Raw genomic sequence first — 16,815 nt, 5'->3', positions numbered from 1 at the left:
GGATGGTGATGGTGATTCAAGACAATCAACAAAACTCACATTGATTCGGTTGTAAGGGCCAGTCTCGCCTCAGCCTCTGCTACAGCAGCTTGTATGCGATCCTGGGTAACTGTAAAAAAAAAAAAAACAAGTAAAATAATTAAAAATGTACATGAGTTATATATTTAAGGCAACCCTCACTACTTTCACTTCGTGACCGTTCTACGATATCCACGTTATCCATCGAGCTCAGAAAATCGACAGGGTTTAATAGATATTCTGAATTCAAGAATGTTTTTTTAATGTACTAGACTTACCATTGCTTAAGTCAATAGTGGCCCTTACTTCTGGGTCTCCAGCAAGGGTTGGGCACAACACTACCAAACAAAGGTCGGAAAAGGTGGCCTGGTAGTGTCCGCCCTGTTAATGAAATCGGTAAATTTTAGTATTTTGAGATTTTTGCGGTATTAAGAATACAAACATAAACTGGTAATAAGAACCTATTTTTAGCCTAGACAGGTTCTTAGGGGGAAGGTCAAAACGTAAAGTTGGAAATTTGATAAATGATTCCATTTATTCCTTTTTTCTCATCCATTCTTGCTCCTAGTATACCCAAGTCATGAAAGACCATTAGTGTCGTTGCGTCTACAACGTCAATAGGATCGTCATTTCTTTCAATGATTCTTCCACTGGCATTTTGGATGGTGATATTCCTCTCGCGCAGGTTGGCAATGGCCACTTGATACAAGAGCTACAGATAAAACAATTCCAATTAGTTTGTGGTTGAACAATACTCTCCCTATATCGGTACAGTGGAGACAGAATGCTGTGGAGACATCTTTTTTCAATTTGAAAAATAATACATGTGCAATGATTTGGTTTATTGATTCTGATAACTCGTGTCCAAAATATTTAATTCATAATTGAAATTTTGAATCCATAACTAACTGTGGAATCTATATAAATTAATAAGTCTAAGAATGCGATTAAACTTGATGTAATTGTTGTAATCACCTCGTTTGTATCGGAAGCAGTGAAACGTCTTTGGAAGGTTGTGTCCCTTCCACGGAGACGGACTCTAATGTTGCCTTCGCCTTCAGCACCGACGAGGTGTTGTAGGTCCTAAAATGTAGACAAAAATCATAAATAGTTTCAATTTTAACGTTTAATCCTGACATATTCTTGGTCTAATGTTGGTGCCGAAAACAAATCGAGTTAAAATGCATCGACCTTCTACAAATGCTGCCAGGGAGCTTCTCCTATGACGTCATGCCGTAAAAACCGCTCGGCGAACTGACTTGCTTGATGCACAATTTCGTAATATATTTTTCTTGGATAAGAGAATAAGACAACATTCGCATATAATTTTAGATGTCATTCTTTTCAAATAGGAGCGCGCGAGAAAAAAGAGCTCCCTGTGTGTCGATCTCCGTGACGTCCAGGGTCCCCGAGGATGCTTGTCCATGAACTGCTTACCCTCTCTTGATCTCTTCTTAACCCTTCTTCGTACTCTCTGTCTTGCTGGTCACGTCTATTTTTTCTGTCTCTGCAATAATGCAATGTTTTTTTGTACACATAAAAACGACATTTAAAAAAATATATGAATGTTTAGTAAAACTGTTAAAAATTGTTCCAAGCTATTAAATGTCACGTACCTCTTCAATTTCTAACAAACGTTGTCTTTCCCTATCCTGTAAAAAAGCAAAATAAAAATTATTTATAATAAATAAACAGAAATGATGACTATGTGTATATCCCAATGTTAACATACCGGACGGTTCTACATTGAATATTGTTCGATATTCTTTTTAAATATTTCCCACGTTTAATTGGTCCATTCTGAGACTTTCTAGGTATTCCCTACCCTGCTCCTCTCGAACATTTCTTCGGTCTCTGTAATTAAAATAAAAGAGTTATCAAATTATAAAACACACTTATGAGAATAAAAGAAAGACAATGCGAAAGGGTCCTACAATTCACAACTCAGAAAATTTAGATACTTCAGCATAAAAGGCAGCCTAACACATTAACTGAAGCATCTATTCGAAGGGATGCCCAATTATTTTAATTTAGAGTTTAAAGTCACTGACAGCTCCTTTGGGGAGATTATATAAAAAAGCATCGACTCGCAGTAATCTGCCGAATGTTTAATTAACTGGTTTACATGTTCTCTCTTCTTCGTAAAAGTGCAGCTTCAGCCTCCTCCCCGGCAGCAATAGGGAACTTAAACACCGGGCGTTTTGGCGAAGGCGACGGCAGCCGGAAGTGAGTTCAACTTCCGGTCCACGTTGCCGGGTGAAATGACTTGCCGTCGTTGCTTCGCGCCGACGTGAGTAGCTATTTTGACGTTGTGTCGAAAACGTGAGTATAGTTTTGCTTTATTTTGCCTTTCAAACTTGTAATTTCTTAACAAAACACTCCTGTGTCACTGTTTACTATGTAAGCTTCAATTTTAGAATCTCTAACGGCACTTTTTGATCGGATTCTCACATTTTTTCGACTCTAGGCCGCACATGGAAGCGTCATCAAAGAAACAGCAGTGAGTGTGTTTTTTCGGTTAGTTTTGAGGGCTTTGTTTTAAAAATAATTTATGATTTTCATTCATATATCAGAGCCATGGAGTGGACCGACGACCACGACAATTTGCTACTCCGAGAAATGGCTGTTAGTGAGCTTTTCAGCTACAAAAAAGGGAGTCCTGATCGTGGAAAGGTTTGGGTAAACATCCAAGAAACGCTAAACTCGATAGAAAATCAAAAATTTCTGCTGAAAGACAAGAGAGCCGTCCGTGATCGATGGACCCTTCTTCAAACCAAATTCAAGAAGCGTATAAGGGCAGAAGAAATGGCGAGTGGTATTGATTGTGAGCTTTCAGAAAAGGACAGTCTTATCGAAGAACTATGCGAGAAAGAAGAATGCCAGACAGCCAACAACAAGAAGACAGAGGACAAGGCAGCCGCCGAGGATGTACGCAAAAAGGCGATGCAGAGAATGGGCGGTGGAAAAAGGAAAGCTAAAGCAGACGGCGAAAGTGACGAAGCTTCTACTTCGGGGGGTAAAAAGAGTAGGCGGAGTGGGGGAGAGGTTGTTTAGTTTTTACGTGAAAAGGCCAAAGCTGAACAACAGTCCCGAACGGAGCAAGCCAGGCAGCAAAGTCTTTAAATGGAGCTACTCAGAAAGCAATCAGAAGGCCAAATGCAATTAACCCAAGCACTTGTGCTAATGTTGCAAAAAATGAGTGAAAAGTAAGCACAACTTCAGACCTTTTACTATCGTTTTACAGTCCTTTAATACTGCATGACTGTTTACATTTCTCTTACTTTTATCGTTTATATTGTTACTGTGTACTAAAAAAAGGAATCCATGTTGGGTTATTTGAAATGCATGGACTCAATGCATGACTGAGTCCAGGTCCATGCCAGTTTGTTACTATGTCAAAGAGCCAATTTCAGATTGACAATAAGATATAAAAGCTGTTGTTTTATATTTGTATGACTATTGTTTGATTCGTAACACCTAGGCTATTCACTGAAATACTGATTCAATCAGGAAAACAAATTAGTAGGATGATCAAATTATTTATAGGATTATCAGTTTATCGGATTGAATCAGTATGAATGTATGTATTATGGTGAAAATAAACAAAAGCATTTTTTGATACAAACTTTTTATAATTATCCCTCAAAACTCCATGATTCTTTTTTATTTAATATTTCTTTAAATGGAAAAGGCTATTACATTTTGAGAGATATTTTTGGTTTGAAAGGATCTGCGCTGCACGAGAGGGTATTACCTCATACATTGTTTTGTAAATTCAAGTTGCATAGAATAGCATAGCCGGCTTTAAAACAATTCAGCTTCAAATGCTTTTCAAACACCCCTGGTGCACCCCTGGCCTGCACCTATCTATTTTCAAACAAGAGTACATTTAGCTAGCCCAAACTACTGTCCAAAGATGGCCAATATTCTAATCATAGCATATGGGTGTAGTCAGATGGGTTCTAGGCTGTTGGTGATTACAGTTAAAGTATCAATATTAATTTATTTTGCTGCTGAAGAACAAAAGGATCTGGCTATAAATAATTGTTATTGTTACAGTTATTGTCTATCCAGCAAAGTGCACCTTGATGTAACAGGTATTTTTGTTGCTGCCAAAAAACTTAGCTGTAATCTCCCACTGAGGTGTTTTAATTTAAGTAGTAGTATATTGAGGGAGGGTCAAGACCAAAGAACTCTGAAGTAGTGTTTCCATACAAGCAGGTTATTACATTCTCAAGAAATGCACAAACAAGGTACATTTTTCCAACACAACTAAGGTTAAGTTTCAGGTTCTTTTTGAAGTCCAAGAATTTGAAGTCGTTGATGATTTCTCCAAACAACCATTCTACTGACGACCGTACTGAGCTCATTCTTGAGTTGTACTCTTCAATCATGGGGGTCAAAACTCCATTACGGAAAGGGGTTTGAAGGTGTACCCTCAATGGGTACGCAGGGTCCCCATACATACACATCGCCTGACCAGTAGGGGAGAATGCATTGTTTTCTACTTCATGCAAAATATTGGATTCCATCAGCATAAATGCATCATGTCTTTTGCCCTCTGAAAGAAAAGTTTTAAAAGTAGATATGAAAAATGCACATGACAGGAGTCAATTTTTAATTTTAGATGGTTAGAAAAGTCTCTACCCCTCTCCCCAGGTCGCTCTCCCTGTTCAATGGAACACTTCAATTCGTTTCGTGAGCACTTCACCTATTCTGTTCGAGGTGTATCAAATGTACTCATCAGATTAGCTAAGAAAAATCCTCGGGGGTAATGATGTTTTTAGATGTCTTGCTCTTTTGTTTCTGGTGGGTGAGGTCTATAAATAAAAACACAACAAGTAGTCTCAAGATAAAACAGCTGAGTTTACTTACCGACTGGGCCATACATGTGTCTGATAAGGCCGTTAGGCAGCGCCACTGACTGAAACTTTAAAGAGTGCACTCTTTTATGACCATTATATACAATTCTTTGGTTTTGGCCTGGACGCGATATTGGTCGCACCGTTCCGTCTACAAAGCCAAAACAGTTGCCTAATGGGGCTCCCTTGGCAAAAATTGCATCAGCATATTCTTGTAACATCGGTGGATTGAGTATATCATAATTCCATTGCGAAATTCGATGGCAATGATTGTCAAATATATAGTCCATCAAGGTGTTTGTTATCATGCACAGCTCTGGCACAGGTCTACCAAACCGGCCGATCAGATCAGAATATCGACAAGGATAGCAAAAACGCCTTAGGAGCATACACAGAGCTTCATCTGCATCGCAGATTGTTCTTTGTGAACACTGAATAGTGGCTGGTAGTTGTAGAGCGTCAACTACTATCTGTATGTCTTGTTTTCGCATTCTAAACTCGGCAATGCACTCGTCTTCGTTCATGGTTTCCAGGTCAAATCTCTCGTAGAAATCGTAGGGAAAATACGGCTTTTTGAGCGGTTGTCTTCCCATAAAACCAAGAATTCTTCATCACTGAGTGCCCCATTGTCGTATGCCACTAGCAAAAGATCTCGTATTCCTGGGAAGGAAGACATTTTGTCGATTTTTTATACGTCTAGCGTAAAAATCTTCCGTTCCCGTCGCGAGTTGTGTTTTCCTTCGGCTTAATGTTTTGATTTTGGCGGGAGCAACGGGGGAGCTCGCCCACAGGCCCTCTCGGCCCTGGCGTCGCCGTTGTCGATAAAACGCCCGGTGCTTAAGTTCCCTAATAATCCTTTCCTGTCACTGAAAAAAAAATCATGTTTAGCCCCAAATGTCAATGGAAGGGGATACATTTTTCTTTTCCCTTATAATTTTGTTATCCATGTCACCTATTTATATCAGCTTTGCTGAAGGGATTTACCTGGGAAAATATTAGTAAATAAATAAACAAATATTTTTTGCAGCTCCTGATCAGATTTGTCTTATGTTACCCAATTTTTAAAACCTCTAAGTATTGGTATCTAGATTGGATGCCTATACTGAAACATCGAAGGTAGTTATACTTTTTTTATGATCTTCTATTCAGTGCTGTACTGAGTAGTAAATGATGAGTGTTAAAGGGACCGTTTTTTACCTGGACACACAAATGTAATAACTTACCGTCAGCCATATCAATGATACAATGAACTTGTGCATCGGTAAAAGGCTCACCAACTTCCACAGGTAAAGCCACTACAACACACTCATGAAACCTCATTAACGGTGCAAATGGGCCTATAAAAATACATACATGCATGTGTATCTATATATTATATAACATAAAATATATCTATAAAAATTAAACAAATTACAAATTACCAGTAATAAAGAGACAGATAAGTCTGCAATCTTCTTTGACGAGCTCCTAATTATTTATTTATTTATAACAATACCAATATACGGTACACGTCACAATAATACCCAAATACTGTACATTGTGTTACGGGAACCGCCACCACCCCTCTTCTAGACACCATTTACATGTAGCTGAATACCTCTTGAATAAATCCAAACGATTTTGTCAGAGTTTGATTGACCAAAGATGGACTAGTAATCACCATTTACTCCCAGATGTGGAGATCTACTTCTCTGATGCATAGTAGATTGAATGAATGGAATAACCATGTTTAAACCCCAGTCCTTGAGAAAAAAACATACATACCACCCCAGAAGCCAGAAGTCCTGTCAGAATCTGAGGTGGACCCACCCCAGACAAGTCCTCTTTCTAAAATGCAAACTCATTATTTATCATCAAAACCAGTATTCATTTTTATATCTTCCCGTTGATGATAAAAGTTTGATATGATGATGCGATACACATTTGTTTCCCCAAGTTCTTTGGATGTTAGAGGAGGCGAATGAAAAACGTGCATTCTAATCAAGGTAATCAAGAGAGGTGACAGCAGTACAGTGAAAAGGACGGAGATATGCAATTGTAAATAACTGATGTGATGGAAAGCTTTTTTTTTTTTCAGGTAATCTTATGCCTTACCATGGCAAACTGTTTTCTGTTGATGCCCAATTGAGGGCGATCAGGAACCCAACCCTTGTTTGCAATTGAATCTGCAGTAAAAACACTGCCATGGGTACTGGCAGTACTGAGATTGGCAAACAAGGGTTGATGCCTCTACAGCTCCCCAAAATTGCTGAAACTCGACGATAGGACTAATTCGACCTAAAACATAAAAAAGAATGCATGCTTTTTACAGACAAACAACAACAACAAAACCTGGAAGGAAAATTTCTGTGGCTAGAAGGCGTCAATTGAAATACCTTGTAGAAAATGCCATTTTTAACTCGTGAATGCTTGCAAAGCATTTAAGAGTTATTGGAGGGACTCCTGTGTCACTCGATCGTCGGATCGTTGGATCGATCATCCGTAAACTGTGGTATCTTTGGTAAGTATGTATGCTTTGTTGTGTAGCTAGACGGCTCACAGAATAGATGCAAACATCAAAGCCAGGTCCATACTATCAATTGAAAAACTTGTTAGTGCATAGAGCACACTTGATAAAACACAAGAGGATTATTGAGGAACATGGCCAAGGCTTTAAATTTTATGTTCACAAAATTACTCAATTAACGTTTAACTGAATTCAACCCACAACGCATGGGTAAATGATAGTAATGCTGTTTCTTTCAATGTGTTAAATAATGGCCCACCGGAGCTGGAAAGACAATATGTTATGCTATTCCTGCATTACTTCTAAATGGAGTAACAATTTGGCATTCCTGCTTAAAGAGAAGGGAGTGCCCTTGAGGAAATTGAAAAGTAACACAACTGCTTGGATGAGTGAAGGAGCCCATGTTATGTGTGCAACAAAGGCATTTGGCCTGGGTATTGACCAAAAAAATGTCCGGGTTGTCGTTCCTCACACTATGCCAGAGTGTGTTGAGCACTACTACGAGGAGGCGGGACGAGCTGGCAGAGATGGTGATCCAGCAGTATGCACCCTTTATAATCGCTTTGAGGACAGAACCAAAATTATGAACTCGATTGCTTAGTTGGAAAGGTAAGAACAGAAACAGCTAAAAAGATGGCAGCTTGATGACACTGTCAAATACTGCTTGGAAACAAGCTGTAGACATATATTTTTTGGCATACTTTGGAGAAAATGATGTCAATGTGCAGAACTGCCGAGAATACTGTGATAATTGTCTAGTTCAACAAAAGATAACAGGAGGATGTGACTCAGCTATCAATAAAAGCACTAGACTGTGTTACCTCCATGAGCATAAACAAAAGAGTGACATTGAAACTTCCAAACTATCAATTGCAATTAGGTTTTGTTTTGAAATCAACACATTACTCTAAATAGAGTGATAGACCAGTTAAAATATATTATTTTGTTTTTTAAATAGCTATATAGTTATAGTATATTCCTTTACATCAATCAAGCAAAAAAAATAATAACACGAACACCATCTACAACTGTATTTGTAACAATTAAAATCCACTCTATTGACGACTTGCGGATCACCAGGATTTTTTTCTTCAAAATTCATGAAATTCAAGGATAGTATTGTAGAAATAGACTTGAAATCCGTGGTATCATTGCACCCCTACATATCGAAATTAAATATTTATATATTCAGACCTTGTTCTCCCGTAATGTTTCAGGCTACAGACTGTATTTTAGACATGACTTCAACTTTCTGGTTCAGCACCCTCTACAAACTGCTGAAAGGAGAACTTCCTAACTCCTGGGAAGCATTCATGCATCTTCCTATTAAAATTTTCCTTCACTTCATCGGTCCCTAGTCTCTTGAGTTAACCTAATCAAATGTGTTGGTTTTGATATACCTACGACATAAACCATAAACATTTGTTTGTAACATTGTGACAGTAACAAGTCATGCTGTCACTAAAATTTGTTTGTTCAACAGTTAAATGACATAATGACAAAACAGTGACAGACAATAAACCATTTGTCACTATAACAACTGGTGCCTACTTTAAAGAATAATTATTTATGTCATATCAGATGCAGGACACCGACAAATAATTTATACAAATTTTATACAAAAAGATTATAATTTTAATGGGTTGAACCACAATATTTTGTTAATAATCTTCTCTATCAAACTTGCCGGAGTTTTTTTTTCACATGTTTATGAAATGGGTTTGAGACCCATATGATAAATTTTATAAAAACTGATCATTATTATGTATGAAAAAAATTGAAATTAATGATATAAAGCTCTCATTGCAATCATATACACTTGTTTGATGACATTTGCACAGTTTTTGCTTGCAACTTTTGGATCGTATCATAGCAATTGCATTGCTTTGATTACAGCACCTCTGTAACTACGATACAGCATATATTGTCCCCTGGTGTTTAGGTGGACACCATCCTTCAGCAAACCTTTTGAGGGGGATTTAAACAAAAAGCAAACGAGAGATCATTGATCACTACCTGTAAATATTTATTAACGATGTCTGCTTGGCGCCTAAAATGAATGTTATCGGCTCTTGGGATTATCAAACAGACACCAACAACTTTAACATTGTACGTTTCCCTAAGTCCGCGGGTCAAATTCTCAATTTCTGACCCAATTGTCTCCGGCCGCTTGGTCCCAATGTCGTTCGTTCCTACTTTTAGAATAACGATGTCGGCTTTCATTTTTTCGAAGCCGTTGGTTTTGATTTTGCGTTTCAACCTCTGCACTGTTAAGCCGCCGATGCCATGCATGACGACAGTTACCTCTGCTAGATCGTAGTCAAGAGTTCTCAATAACCATTGCCAATGGCTTCTTTTGTATGTTTCTATGACAAATTAAAAAAGAAAAACCTACAACCCGACTATGGAATATTTCGCAAAGGTGAAACGGTTTTCTCTAAGGATTTTTTTTGTCAAGGATCTTTTAACGTGCTTTGTCGTTTGGATTGTGTTCAGAATGTTTAAATAAATGATTGGAAAGCATTTCCTAAGGATTATTTTGATTGTCCCTTGATTGTACGTTGAGCCTGGTAAAGATTTGTTGTTTACCGATGAACTCAACGTCAAATTCAGATTTGTAAGTTAACTTCAACCGGCACAATCTTCCCACAATCCAATCTTGTTCCTGATTATTCTTGGAATCAAATTCTTGAGAAATCCTTGAATAGTTCTTGCAAACTTCTTGAAAAAACGTTGTCGAAAGAGACAGTAAGTCTGTTTCGCTTCCTTGAAAGTTCAAGAGTGACAACGACAACAAACTGATCTGATTGTAACACGTGAGCATGATACGTCATAACGGCGAGGATTCGCCATACGTCAAAACTCCCCACAGGTGGTAGACTGAGCTGACCCATTTTGTAATTGAAGTTATTGTTTTACAAGCATAATGCAATAGTCCTATTCACAGTCCCCGCCGCCATCTTGGACGCGAACACGAAAACGAGGCGAGAGTTGTCTCGAAAACACAGACGCCATCTTGATTTCTAGCTGTGTTGCACGTTTCGCTAAGAACTCTTCAAAAGTCGATTTTGGGCCTTCTAGATAATTATATGGATGATTCAAACGAAGTTTCTCCAACTTTAAAAAGAAAAGGAAAGCAGTGTGCAGTTAAAGGCTGCTCAAATTCATTTTATGACCCGGAAACTGGCTTGCATTTCTTTAAGTTTCCTTCGACTCCTGCTTGGCGTCGCACTCGCTGGTACAATTTGATCGGCAGGCAACACAAACAAGATGGTTTTGAAGTTACAGTGAGGACGTCTACAACGTCAATAGGATCGTCATTTCTTTCAATGATTCTTCCACTGGCATTTCGGATGGTGATGGTGATTCAAGACAATCAACAAAACTCACATTGATTCGGTTGTAAGGGCCAGTCTCGCCTCAGCCTCTGCTACAGCAGCTTGTATGCGATCCTGGGTAACTGTAAAAAAAAAAAAACAAGTAAAATAATTAAAAATGTACATGAGTTATATATTTAAGCCAACCCTCACTACTTTCACTTCGTGACCGTTCTACGATATCCACGTTATCCATCGAGCTCAGAAAATCGACAGGGTTTAATAGATATTCTGAATTCAAGAATGTTTTTTAAATGTACTAGACTTACCATTGCTTAAGTCAATAGTGGCCCTTACTTCTGGGTCTCCAGCAAGGGTTGGGCACAACACTACCAAACAAAGGTCGGAAAAGGTGGCCTGGTAGTGTCCGCCCTGTTAATGAAATCGGTAAATTTTAGTATTTTGAGATTTTTGCGGTATTAAGAATACAAACATAAACTGGTAATAAGAACCTATTTTTAGCCTAGACAGGTTCTTAGGAGGAAGGTCAAAACGAATGTCATCTGGGGGGCCCATCTGTGGTGTAACCCCCTACAAAAGAATTCAGGTGCTCGAAATCAGGAGAGGAGGGGATGTACAACTAGTCCACAGCAGAGGGCAACTTTTTTTTTACCTCGCGCCACCATGGTAAACAAAGTTGGAAATTTGATAAAATGATTCCATTTATTCCTTTTTTCTCATCCATTCTTGCTCCTAGTATACCCAAGTCATGAAAGACCATTAGTGTCGTTGCGTCTACAACGTCAATAGGATCGTCATTTCTTTCAATGATTCTTCCACTGGCATTTCGGATGGTGATATTCCTCTCGCGCAGGTTGGAAATGGCCACTTGATACAAGAGCTGCAGATAAAACAATTCCAATTAGTTTGTGGTTGAACAATACTCTCCCTATATCGGTACAGTGGAGACAGAATGCTGTGGAGACATCTTTTTTCAATTTGAAAAATAATACATGTGCAATGATTTGGTTTATTGATTCTGATAACTCGTGTCCAAAATATTTAATTCATAATTGAAATTTTGAATCCATAACTAACTGTGGAATCTATATAAATTAATAAGTCTAAGAATGCGATTGAACTTGGTGTAATTGTTGTAATCACCTCGTTTGTATCGGAAGCAGTGAAACGTCTTTGGAAGGTTGTGTCCCTTCCACGGAGACGGACTCTAATGTTGCCTTCGCCTTCAGCACCGACGAGGTGTTGTAGGCCTTCAGATTTTCGGGATCGGATAGATAATTATGCCATGTCATAAAGTGTGTGAGGAATTTTCGATTTTCGACTGTCGATCGCTTTTAAAAATGAGAGTTCCAATTTCGATTCGTGATATTTTGTTAACAGTTTCAAATAACAAAAAGTCCTCACACACTTTGGTAGATCATCTATCTGTCATTGAGATGTAATTACGTTCAAGTGCATGCGCAATAACGCGAAGGTGTATTACGCTCTAGAGTAAACTCCGTACTTTTGAGTTTGAGGCGTCAAACCTTAAACACGGAATTAGCTATTTCAAAAATAAAACTTGCAAGAGATAATTCAATCTTTTATCTTTTATTTGATATATAGTTTGTACATGAAATGAAAATTGCGGCGCGACAATATTCTTTTTTCCGCGGACACGTCGTTTACCTTTACCGAGACCTTAAGCGGTATCAATCCGCATCAGAAGATCTCATGGAAGATGTCCTTAAAGGTAATGATCCAACCACTGACGAGTTCCAAGATTTCTTGGAGAGATTTGATTGCAGGTCTTTGGTACAACCAGGTTATGTTGTTACGATACTGCTAGAAATAGCAAAGCAAGGCCTACTCCGGGTCCTAAGATCGCTCATGATCGCTCAAGATTGCCTAAGATTTACCATTATTCACTCATTATCTTTTAAGGATATTGATTTGCTTCACAGGTATAACCATAAGAAAACATAAATATTATTAATATTAAATATTACTTATTTTTAGTTTTTAAGCTGAACTGTATGTTGGAAATAAAAAGTTGAACAATAAAACAAGAGGACCGATTGTACTTTTTGGAGACAGTTTTTTTTAATATAAAATATTTATTTTACTGACAAAGCATGACACTAAAAATTCCAAAAAAGATTTGTGTAACTTGGTAGACAACAACAAAAACAGTGTACAAACGTGCCTGGTATTTTTGCAGATTACAGGTCAACACAGGGTGCAAACAAAAGTCTAATCTTATCTCTGTTGTGGTCACCCTGTGTTGACCTGTTACCTGCATAATAAAAACTGCCAGTGCAAACAATCAAAATAAGATATTTTTAAATATCTTATTAATATACCTCAAGTGAATATCAAATATAATCTTGCCGATACGCTTACCGATTAGATGAGTAGAAAAAAAATTCCAATCTAAGTCCACCATGACAATCCTAGACTATTCTCTGTTAAGTTTTAATCATTGGACATTCTATTTGATCTGGCCTAGATTAGTTTCCAATGATGCCCAATACCCCAAATAAGCTAGCGACATGACCTTGAAATTTTACCTTTTGTGCAGACGTGCAGTTACCAGTCGTTCTTTCAATTTCATTTTGACTTGATTTTTTACTTTTGCAACTCATTCTTCGAGGTTTACTTTGTCTAGCATTATCCTCACAACTCCCTGCTTTATCTAATGCAGCCGCACAAATCAAGTGTAAATAGCTATTGAAAGCTATTGAAACTCTCCGGCGGCCGCCATATTGAATGCTAGCGAGCGAGGCCTGGAACGAGGTAGGTCGCCCCAGGCTCCCCCGGCTCCCAATTCACGGAAGGGCTTTAAAAATATACTGTCTTGCCATCGACTTGCACACCGCAAATTGCTTCATGCCTATGGTAGCTTTAGGTATTTTTGCATTATGTATTATATGCCTGTATCAGGACTACAAATAAAAGTGAAAATATATGTCTGAGATCGGGATCCCTGTGTAGTTTATCATAAAAGGGTGGTCATGGGAACGAGTTTGTATAGAAAATCGTGCGGGAGTCATGTCCATCTTTATTATTACTGCCTAATTCATATAGAAGCTTGATACTTCAGGGAGAGTTTTTGACAAACTGTTAGTAATTTAGTATGTTCTGTGAATATTCCTTCATTAAACTCAAAGTTCATCTATCCAGCCCAAGTGAAACACTTGCCGTCATGAGCTTGAACGTACCCCTTTACTTTAGAGAGTTGATTATTGAATTCATATTTATTGCAGTAATCCAATATTTTGAATGTTTGACATTAAAATTGATCTCCAGACTAGCTAGAGTTAGTTAGAAACTCAGTTAAAACATAATAAATTCGCCTTTGTCACAAAGAGGTGCAGTTCTGCTTGTACTGTACCGTAAGTAATTAACTTAATTAAAACTCTGGACTATTTCGTTCAGCCTCGGCCAGCAAATCTACTTCTCCTAGCACCTCTACCCTCCGGTTTTTCTGACCAGGTCTGGAGGTAGCAAGGTCTCTGTATGACGAAACAGTTTGTCTACCAGGAGTTGTGATGTGCCGCCTCCTGGTGCGAAGCACACTCAGTTCTACGTCATGCTGTAGCTGCTCCACCTCAGTATCTCCATCTGACTCATCAGTCTCCTCCAAGTTTGAAGCAACAAGTGAATCATCTTGTGCATCAATAACATTGGCTGCACGGAACTTGTCAGACATATCTAAATGCTGACAGAACTCCTCTGTAAAACCATAAGTTACACATCTATTGTTCCATCCAGAGCTTAGTTCTTCAACAGGAACAACCACTGGCACTTTGTCATCCTTAATGATGCTTCCATAATATACCTTTACTGGGGCTAAGAGGAGACGGAACTGTTTGTTTTGAGGTGTCACTTTCTTCTGGCTCTTGCTCCTCAAGCCAAAAGCCAAACACATGACAACCACTTCCTGTCTTGTTAGAGGGGTGTCCCTTATTGGCCTGTAGTAGCCACCACTTGTCAGCTGATGGGATACCGTTGTCAGTGCCTGGGTTAATTGCAACAATATCCCCTGGGACAAACAGATAGTTGTCACTTTGAACTCGTCCATGTTCCTGGACTCTATTCTCATCTCGCTGGACTTGTAATTCTGACATCAGCTGATCGAATGCTGGATAGTGGGATCTGTTGTTGGTAACATCTTGCAAAAGCATGTCCTTCTGGAAAACTACACAGGGACCATAGCCGCACTTGTATCGGTACAGGTCACGTACATTTTGAGTGGGCTTTGCCTTTGTTAACACATTAAGCATCCGAGCTATTTTAAGATCTTGCTTGCACTGGTCTGTCATTCCTGGCTCTGGAGGGTGGAATGTCCTTTTGGGAAACTACACAGGGACCATAGCCGCACTTGTATCGGTACAGGTCATGTACATTTTGGGTGGGCTTTGCCTTTGTTAACACATTAAGCATCCGAACTATTTTAAGATCTTGCTTGCACTGGTCTGTCATTTCTGGCTCTGGAGGGTGGAATAATGCATTCCATGTTTTGAACTTTTGAATTGTGTCAACAGATGAAAGAAAACTCTTGTGTGTTGGCTGGTAGGCAGAAAAGTTGTTAATGTGATATGCATGAGGACATCGGCATGTTTTTTTTATAAGTTCAATTTCATGGCCACATTTGCTACTACAGTACTGGGGTGTCTGTATTGGTCAGACTGTTTGTGTTTGGCAACGCCATGTTCGTTTCTTGATTCATTTGTGAACGCAGACAGATCCAGCTTTGCCAAAACACCAGCCATGCCCATGGCCTCAAGGGCCTGTATGTGCCTCTCTAATGAGGCCACAGTTTCGGAAGAACCCTTTACAGTTATGTGATACACCGTTCCCTCTGGTCCCTCTGGTTATATTCTTGTGTAGCTTTGTCTTTCCTCTATTAAACTTTCAAAAAAGTTGGCAGAGTCAACCAATTTGTTTATTCCTTATATAAATGGTTCATCTGGAAATTCCCCACTTTGTGCCAACCGATTTTGATGACGTTTTGGATGAAATCCAATGGCATCGTATATCTGTCGAGTCTTTTCCATAAACTGACATGCAAAGCTAACAGTTGTGTGAAGTTTGATACATCTATTTTTTTCGCCCCCAAAATAACAAAATATTGCTGTATCAAAGTCAAAGCATATACCTGTTGGTTCAGACAATTGGGCCTTATTGGCAGGTCCATCCATCCATCCAGCAGTTTCAGTTCCAATTTTGCTATCAAGAATAAATCCACCATCCACCATCTATAGTATATAAGCGCCTGCACCCGCGAACGGGTATAACACAGTTTGTATTTAACTGTTCTCCGCCCTTTTACGGCGAGCTTCCCTTTGTTTTAAATAGGTTTCATATCTTCTTTTGTCGTATGACGTGCAGATGTTATTTGTGATCGCCCTCCATTCCTTTCTATTATGTACATGATAGTTCCACGCTTCAAGGACGCATCCAATTTTGAGGTCTTTTTTCAAAATGTCCTTGAATCTTAGTTTAGGACGACCAACTGGGCGAGACCCGTGTTCTAGCTCCGAAAATAACAGCTGCTTAGGCACTCTGTCATCGTCCATTCGGCAGAGGTGACCAAGCCAGCGGAGACGATTTCTAGCTAATTTTGTTTCAATATCATCTACGTTTGCACGACGGAGGACGTCTTCATTGCTTATATAGTCATCCCACTTGATCTTGAGGATTAGGCGTAAATGGCGTTGTTGCAGAGTACGAAGTTCTCTAACTTCATGCTGATATACAGTCCATGTCTCACTACCGTACAATAAGAGAGGCATTAGACATTGATTATAAACAGCGATCTTGGTTGGTACAGTGAGATCACGTGAGTCGAAAACTCTCTTTCGAAGGCGACCATAAGCACATGATACAGCTTGTATACGAGATGTGAGCTCCGCTCTCATTGAGCAGTCACTTGACAGGATACTACCAAGGTATTTAAAGTGAGTAACATTGACCAGCTTAATGCCATCAACATAAAAGTCGGCAGTATTACCAATACACATGGTCTCCGTCTTTTTAGTGTTAATGCGCATCCCCATTCTCTTAGCAAGTTCATTGTACGATGTAAGTAAAGACTGCAGACCCTCTG

General features: G+C 38.9%; 2 protein-coding genes and 1 long non-coding RNA gene across 3 annotated transcripts; all 3 read right to left on the bottom strand.

Annotated features, from left to right (window-relative positions):
- Positions 1 to 516, bottom strand: LOC125558990. The gene is made up of 2 exons (XR_007306227.1): positions 297 to 516; positions 1 to 109 (listed from the first exon to the last, which is right to left on the bottom strand). It is a non-coding gene; the product is annotated as an uncharacterized LOC125558990 (long non-coding RNA).
- LOC116614083 lies at positions 515 to 15,028 on the bottom strand. Its single transcript, XM_048721048.1, has 9 exons — positions 14,545 to 15,028; positions 14,196 to 14,438; positions 11,868 to 11,974; positions 11,377 to 11,604; positions 11,033 to 11,135; positions 10,777 to 10,846; positions 1,456 to 1,525; positions 994 to 1,101; positions 515 to 730 (listed from the first exon to the last, which is right to left on the bottom strand). Exons 1-9 carry the CDS (start codon positions 15,026 to 15,028, stop codon positions 515 to 517), a joined length of 1,629 nt encoding a protein of 542 aa, XP_048577005.1.
- LOC125558986 lies at positions 4,136 to 5,345 on the bottom strand. Its single transcript, XM_048720656.1, has 2 exons — positions 4,894 to 5,345; positions 4,136 to 4,579 (listed from the first exon to the last, which is right to left on the bottom strand). The coding sequence occupies exons 1-2, from the start codon at positions 5,267 to 5,269 to the stop codon at positions 4,167 to 4,169; spliced, it is 789 nt and encodes a 262-aa protein (XP_048576613.1). The 5' UTR covers positions 5,270 to 5,345; the 3' UTR covers positions 4,136 to 4,166.
- Positions 15,029 to 16,815: the final 1,787 nt, after the last annotated feature.

This window comes from Nematostella vectensis, chromosome 13 (assembly GCF_932526225.1).
Source record: "Nematostella vectensis chromosome 13, jaNemVect1.1, whole genome shotgun sequence".
Classification (NCBI taxonomy): Eukaryota; Metazoa; Cnidaria; class Anthozoa; order Actiniaria; family Edwardsiidae; genus Nematostella; species Nematostella vectensis.
The sequence above is the reverse complement of the archived record's forward strand: the minus strand, read 5'-3'. Positions and strand labels throughout refer to the sequence as shown.